This window comes from Eurytemora carolleeae, unplaced genomic scaffold (assembly GCF_000591075.1).
Source record: "Eurytemora carolleeae unplaced genomic scaffold, Eaff_2.0 scaffold1288, whole genome shotgun sequence".
NCBI lineage: Eukaryota > Metazoa > Arthropoda > Copepoda > Calanoida > Temoridae > Eurytemora > Eurytemora carolleeae.
This window is the reverse complement of record NW_019398286.1, coordinates 24,440-32,662: the sequence shown is the minus strand read 5'-3', so window position 1 is coordinate 32,662 and position 8,223 is coordinate 24,440. Positions and strand designations below refer to the sequence as shown.

At 34.0% G+C, this 8,223-nt stretch overlaps 1 protein-coding gene across 1 annotated transcript in view; it reads right to left on the bottom strand.

Moving 5' to 3' along the window:
- The window catches only part of LOC111717153 (mediator of RNA polymerase II transcription subunit 19), an 8,502-nt gene extending 1,449 nt beyond the window's left edge, over positions 1–7,053 (bottom strand). The window contains exons 1-8 of the mRNA XM_023492663.1: positions 6,974–7,053; positions 6,256–6,325; positions 5,311–5,409; positions 4,480–4,692; positions 3,330–3,416; positions 1,944–2,014; positions 1,182–1,258; positions 5–112 (exon numbers count right to left, since the gene is read on the bottom strand). Of these exons, the coding sequence (XP_023348431.1) occupies positions 5–112; positions 1,182–1,258; positions 1,944–2,014; positions 3,330–3,416; positions 4,480–4,552 (416 nt within the window). The 5' untranslated portion in view covers positions 4,553–4,692; positions 5,311–5,409; positions 6,256–6,325; positions 6,974–7,053. The remainder of the gene's footprint in view (positions 1–4; positions 113–1,181; positions 1,259–1,943; positions 2,015–3,329; positions 3,417–4,479; positions 4,693–5,310; positions 5,410–6,255; positions 6,326–6,973) is intronic.
- Between the last annotated feature and the right edge of the window lie 1,170 nt (positions 7,054–8,223).

Genomic DNA, 8,223 nt, shown 5'->3' with positions numbered 1-8,223 from the left:
TGTCCTATACTGTTCTGGAAGAGGACCCGGATGAAGTCTGAACCCTGTGAGCTGAAGCTGGTTTAAAAGGGTCAACTCCTTGCCTCCTACTGGAGGTTTCTCTATCAAACCTCTGAACATAAATAAAATACAATTGAAAGGGAGTTTAGTCGAAATCTTAAATAACTCTTCATTTAAAAAGTGTAATTTCGATTCACGACGGTTTCTATAAATGATTTGTTTGATGAGGACAATGAGAAATCCATATTTATTTATCTCTTCAAAATTTCCACAAAGTTGACTTGCGCATTTCTGCATCTGAGCTATTGGGAGAGAATTATCAGAAAAAAACACTACAAGCTAAAAAAACAAGATATATTCCACATTCCACATTGTCAAACAAATAGAGGTTAAAAGGGTATAACTGTCATGGTGGGTCACTGGTAATCACAGCAACTATCCCTACCTTTAAAATTTTAAATCAGGGTTCCTCCCTCGTTTTAAAATTGCCAGGTCAACTGGCAAAATTAGCAAAATAAATTGCTTTTTCATTTATAATGGAAGTTTTTTTTTGATCAAATCGGGAATATTTTTAAAAATGAAAATCAGTTGAAAAGCATCCTAATTTAAATATAATTTGTTTATAAGATATCAAGGGGGCTGGAAATAGGAAACACTGACGAAGAATGACTCATGTCAATCAACGTGTTGTTGGTGGAGTATTTAAATTACAGGGACTGTGAAGTGTGTAATCTGAGTAATAACAAGAAAGATATCGTCGATTTTCTATCTTCAGGTTGATAGTGATTTTCTGCAACATTAATCAAAAAGTCACAAGCAATACAAACAGAAATTGAATATTACAATTTTTAAGATAAATAAATAGTTTGGCTTAAGGTTTACTACTTACGGGGTATCCGTGTAAATCGTGGATTATTATTATTAAGACCGACAGCTTACCTTTAAGACACAAAGGAATTGAGTCTTTGCCACAAACTCTGATTTTCCAATTCCTATTTCTGTGCAGTCCTATGTCGCAGACCTTAGATATTTCAAACTTTGAAATATTCTTGATTAAATAATCTAAGTTTGAAATATCAAAGGTTTACACTAATCGATCGCAATGATATATGGATTGTGAAAAAGACTCAATTCCTTTAAAGTCAATTTCAATGTTTTCATGAACTAAATAGTTTGCGGACCTGAGAGAACTGTTGTCTTGGGATCCAGGTGTATCCACTATACCAGGTAGACCAGGTAGAAAACTGGATAAACTATCCTGATAAATATATATATATATATTCCAGGTGTATCCACTATACCAGGTAGACTAGGTAGAAAACTGGATAAACTGTCCTAATAAATAATTTTGGAGACAACTTTTTGCAGTTCAAAGCATTTCCTGAGGTCATGTGAGGTCCCACACAAAATTTGGGCCCGATCGTTTCAACCGTTCATTGGTCACAAACAAACTAACAGACAAAGCAATGCATAAAATTTCTAAACTTCAAGTATGCTTCTCGTCCGTACTCGATTTTCATTTCATTAATTATAAATACATATATATATAATTTTATAATTTTATATAATTATAATTATTAATTTTATGGATATTTTTCGTGGATTTCAAAAAACCGAACTTTATATAAAATTCTAACCATCCCTGTATCAAGTCAGGTCCCACAAAAAATTTGGGCCCGATCGGTTCAGCTGTTTTGACGATTATCGGTTACAAACACCCACCCACCCAAACAAACAGACAAGCAAAGTATATATATAGATGAATACAAAGTCAAACCAATAAATTAACAAACAAAAAAACAAATAATGATAAAAAAGACTCATTGAAAAATTCCTGTCATTAAGCAAATAGAAATCAAGTTTACCAATCATAGTTTTTTTTGTTTTTCGGTGGTGGGGGGGGGGAGATTAACCCCCTCCCTCTCAAAAACCTAGGTCAATACCTTCATCTTTTTTGATGCCAGCTTGTTAAAGGAGTGTTCCAGGTTTCTGCTTGCCATCAGGTTGGTAGCTCCTAATATAATGACAAATCATAATTGTTTTAAAGCATTGAATTCATTGGTTCAAATGGATGCATTTAGGGTAGATTTCCATGTCTGTATTGATTGTTTAAGACCTGGAGTCATAATCAGGCGCGGCTTATGATATTTTCTCAGGGGGAAATAATTGAAATATTGCGCGGGAAAAGCGCCAAAATTTCTTATCCCCTCTGGCAAAAAATCCCTCCTCCCCCCTGGAATTCATTAAAGGAAATTTGGTCATTTTTATGTCAAAACCTTCAGCTGAGGGGGGGGGGGGTGGAATATGTGTTAGCAAGATTTAGATTTTTATAAAAAATATTCATTTTGATTGAAAAAGTGTCGCCAACGGGAAAATTTGTTTGAATCTATTCTTTAAACTCTAAATTATAGGGCTATAGGGTGTCTGCTCTCTTTTCTTGCACTCCTAAACCACCTCCGGTCGTAATTCAAGTAACTTGAATTGGTTACATTGGAACCATTGACACATTTTATATATATTTTACATATTATATATATGAATTGAAAAGTGATTAGATTGTTTCAAATATTTGAATAAGTTGTTCACTTCATGCATAAGTTACATTCAAACATTGTATGCTTAGTTAAATAAAGGTTGCATTAATTGCATTAATTGCATTAATTGCATTATTTGTATTTATTATTTACATTTGCACTAATTTAATTAATTGGATGGTTTATATTTACTGAAAAGATTGCATTGGGTTGTTACAAATTTGTTCCAATGGTTACACGATAACATCGATTGATTTGTACATAATTGATTGATTAATTGAATTAATTAACGAAATAAATTGATTTCATTAATTGAACTGATTTCCTGAGGGGTCCATATAATTCCATCTGATCAATCCCAAATGTTGATTGATTGATATTAGGGGCAGAAATAAACCATGTTGTTATTGTAAACAATTGGAAGTATAATGTCAAGTTTTAGAAAAAAAACTCCATACTGCAGAATGTTTACTGCAAGGGAGTATATCATTATTTATCTCTTATATTAACTATTGATATTTACATCTTTCAACACTCCAAATGCAGTGCACATTTCTGAAGCCTAGTACACGTACATAAAAACTTGTCAAAGTTCCCAATGACATATAAAGTGTACTTTCATGCCTCTAAATGTACTTTCAACCCCGATCCCATTTGGGATCAGAAATGGAATTATATGGACCCCTGGATTTCCTTCTTTATATATTTGATTTGATTTGACAACGTTTATTTAAATTTGATCACTTAATTTAATTTTTCAAATTATTTAATTGATTTATCCAAGTTTATTTATACCTGTTACATCACTGATTGCAATGTTGTCTGGTTTAAGAAGATAGAAGGGTAGAGGTTTATTAATTTGCAGTTTTACTTTCAACATTCCTAAATAGATAGGTAGATACTAGATAGATAGAGTAAGATATAGATACATTTATAGATAGATGTATAGATAGAAGGATAGATAGATAGATAGATAGATATATAGAGAAAATGGTTTATTAATCTGCAAATGTACTTTCAACATGCCTAAACTTAACCAGATTAATAACTTAAAAAATAATTTTTAATGAATTATTAACATGTGACACATGTTATTACATCCATTTATCAAGGGCTTTTCAAAAAAATAAATTTTAGCCCTAAAGCTTTAAAAAAATGGTGTTAGCATTTCAGTTTTATTAAAAATCGACCTGCGGTTTGAGTGTCCTTCACCCTACCTTATGCATAAAAAAAGTTGCTAAACTTTTCATAACTTTGATGATGAAAAAATGAAAAAGTTTTAGCGTTCAAATGACCAGCTGTTTTTAAGTTATCTAGAAAAAACCAAAGGGGGTGGAAAACAGCCCTCCAGCCGTGATAGGGTTAAGGACACAAAACAGAAATTGAGATAATGTTTTTTTTTTGCAGGCCTTCATCTGATTAACAATGCTCATGTCGTTTAAATATCTTAAAAATTGCTGAATTCTAACGACTTCCTTCTCTGCTTTTGCTGCAAAAACCGTTAATCACTTCGAAAGAGAAACTACAATTTTGAGATATACAAACTATGATATTATCATCATTTTACTTTAACGTAGTAAAAAAGAGTACCATTGTAAATGGAAGATGCAAATAGATTTTTTAACGGAAAGTCACTTGAATACATGAACAGTCCCTAGAATACATGAACAGTCCCTTGAATACATTAAGAGTCCCTTGAATACATGAACAGTCCCTTGAATACATGAAGAGTCCCTTGAATACATGAACAGTCCCTTGAATACATGAACAGTCCCTTGAATACATGAAGAGTCACTTGAATACATGAACAGTCCCTTGAATACATGAACAGTCCCTTGAATACATGAACAGTCCCTTGAATACATACATGAAGAGTCACTTGACTTGAATACATGAACAGTCCCTTGAATACATGAACAGTCCCTTGAATAGGTTAAAAACTGACCTGGATCTGTAGAGTTAATGCTGGGAGAACTAGAACCCCTACTCGGGGAATTCTTTGGAGAGAAAGTTTCCATTGTAAATTATTTTTCACGTTGTTTCTTTACTTCAGATCTACTTGTTCAGCTGTAGACGCACTGTAGTCTACAGGGTGACCAGTAGATATAGGAGAAGGGTGATCCAAACTTCAATAACCATTTACACCTTATAGATCAACCTAGGAATAAATATACTACAGGGTGACAAGTAGATAAAGGAGAAGGGTGATCCAAACTTCAATAACCATTTACACCTTACAGATCAACCTAGGAATAAATATACTACAGGGTGACCAGTGATAAAGGAGAAGGGTGATCCAAACTTCAATAACCATTTACACTTTACAGATCAACCTAGGAATAAATATACTACAGGGTGACCAGTAGATAAAGGAGAAGGGTGATCCAAACTTCAATAACCATTTACACCTTACAGATCAACCTAGGAATAATATTACTACAGGGTGACCAGTAGATAGCATAAGCTAAATTGTCTCAAAGAACACTCATTTACCATCTTACAGAAACACTAACCGTAATCTCAAATGACTCTCCATTGAAAGACTCGAGTGTTTGATTCAAAACGGGGTTCTTTACAGCTTTGCCTATTTAAGAATGACATAGATAACTAAATTTATCTTAAATTGGATATTTGATTGTTTTCAATTCTGGTTTCTCTATTTTTGATCAGATAAAGGTTTAAAGGGTACCGATGAGATTGTGAATCAGGCGTGCTCAATTTTAATATAAAGGTCACTTGATGTTACGTTTACAGTCCTTGTATTCCTTAATTATACCTGTAACCTCGCAAAAATCTCCTGATCAATTATCTCGTCCTCGTCGCTTAGTTCGTCCTCGTCACTCTGATCGTCCTCAACACCTTGATGTGCGTCAACCTGGAACAAACATGCGTAATACTTTTTTGCGTCAGTCTAGTAATTGTTAGCGTTTGACCTGAACATTTTTTCGTCAGTCGAGAATTTATGTTAATTGCATATTAAGTGTTAGGTGGGAGGCAGGGGTGTATATTTTTCTGTGTTCCCCCTACCCCCAAAGAAATGGGGTTGGGTGTATATTTATGAGCTTTCATTGGGTTTGGGGGGAAAAAATGAAGGAAAAAGGTGGAAGAAAGGAGAAGAGGGAAAGGAAAAGGGGGAAGAGGGAAGGGAAAAGGGGGAAGAGGGAAGGGAAAAGGGGGAAGAGAGAAGGGGAAAGAGATGATTTGCATCTTTCCACAAAAAAAAACTTAACAAACACTAATAGAAATCCTTATAAAAAATCTTAGGGGTAACCTTGAAGTTGACTTTTTTTAGGGCACCAAAACGTTCCTTTATAATACTAAAATCCAAAATTTTCTCTTCAAAGTTTGCACGGGCTTAAGAAACCTGTAAAATACACTTTTTTTATGTCGTGGATTTGGCCAAAAATATGAGTCTCATGACTAATATACACCCCTGGTGGGAGGCAAGGGGGAAGAATGAAGATAAACTCCAAACGAATGGAGGGGAGGAGGTGTAGAAATTGAACTTTCTTGTTTGGAATGTAAAAAATATAGTTTAAATCATGTTTGATCCTGAAATTCCACATATATTTCTATCCCCCCCCCCCTCTCCCTACCACCCCAAACAATTCCGATAGGGGAAGGGAGGGAGGACAACAAAATGTTACCCCCTCCCCCCCATAGGTTAAATCTTGTATTCAGTGTGCATCTACTATATCAAATGTGTAGAGAAGATACCTACCACAAATTCTACTCCGACGTTAAAGTTGAAAACCATATATGCAGCACTTATTATTATTGGCAGGCAGCATCTGGAAATGAAAACCATATAAGCAACACTTATTAATATAGGCAGGCAGCATCTGGAAATGAAAACCATATTACAGCACTTATTATTATTGGAAGGCAGAATCTGGAAATGAAAGCTATATAAGCAGCACTTATTATTATTGGCAGGCAGCATCTGGAAAAGAAACCCATATAAACAGCACTTATTATTATTGGCAGGCAGCATCTGGAAATGAAAACCATATATGCAGCACTTATTATAATGGGCAGGCAGCATCTGGAAATGAAAACTATATATGCAGCACTTATTGTTATAGGCAGGCAGCATCTGGAAATGAAAACCATATATGCAGCACTTATTTTTATTGGAAGGCAGCATCTGGAAATGAAAACAATAAAAACAGCACTTATTATTATTGGCAGGTAGCATCTGGAAATGAAAACCATATAAGCAGCACTTATTATTAAAGGCAGGCAGCATCTGGAAATGAAAACCATATATGCAGCACTTATTATTAAAGGCAGGCAGCATCTGGAAATGAAAACCATATAACAATCGTTCTCTAGGAATATACCAATCGTTCACTAGGACAGACCCGTTTAAATTTCTAAAACTGTCCTAATAATACCAAATTCACAACAATGTCCGCCACCCAGTAGAAAATTGTTACCTGGACTTATACGCAATATTAAATAGATTGAGAAGAGATATTTTCACTTTATCCATTCCTCAAAACATCCATTGTTTTTCTCTAATCACAAAAATAGTTTTACTTCACAAAATAATTATGAATACGACATAACACGCTTTAAAAACCACTTTTTTCCTTTTCTAAGCTTTAAAAAAAAACGATAAATTTTTGGCAAATGAAAGATTAAATATTATTTATCAAATTTATTTGATTAATTAGACTTTTATCTTAACAATGTCGGGATAAACTTAATTTTCTGAATGTCCAAAATTTAGTTTCCAAACAAACCGCCGCTAGTGAATAGATGGCGGCAAGTATTGTTGTGCTGCGCATATTTGGGGTAGGTCGTCTTTTATGGAAACACATGGAGGAAGAACTGGACTACAGTAGCATCAGAACTACGGATATTATTTCATGACTTACTTTATGAGTAATAAGGTAGACCTTTTAACTTTTCATTTTAACTTATAAAAATAATAAATATTTTTTGTTTTTTTTTTCAGGGTTACCGGAGGGGGTTAAAGCTTAATTTAAAAAAATACAAGTTAACTTTTTTTATCAATCAAAACGAGTTTGCTATTTAGAAATCAATATTCAAAAATTTTAGGTTTTGCGGGTTATTTAAACTAATTTTCAAAATAATATTTCTAAAGTTGGTCGGTTTGTATGGCACCACGTTTTGTGTAAAATGCAGCTCTTTGCACTTTGCAGACAGCTGATTGCAAACTTTTTTCTTCCTTAAAGTTTTTCCAAAAGTCAAATATCCTTATCAGTCTCAGACCTTAATTATCTTTTTTTGTTATTTTTCGTGTTGAGTCTATTGCTAACTTCACCGATTTTTGTAACAATTTTGTTATCAGCATTTAGTATCATGTACCTTGCATGCTAAATCATGTATCTTGCATGCTGAATCATGTACCTTGCATGCTTAATCATGTACCTCATGCATGCTGAATCATGTACCTGGCATGCTGTAACATGTGTCCTGCACACCGTATATTTTGTTTCCTATAGTATTTATCTTGCAAACTGAATCATATATCCTGCATGTTAGATATAATGTTTCCAGCATGATTGATACCATGTATGCCTGAAATCACTTGTCGGGTCCGTCCTAGTATACAATTTTTGGACCCCCCCCTCCCCNATAAATAAATACTAATTTAGGAGGAGGGGGGGGGGGAGTTAAAAAATCGTTCTCTAGGAAACTACCCATATAATTTTTTTCT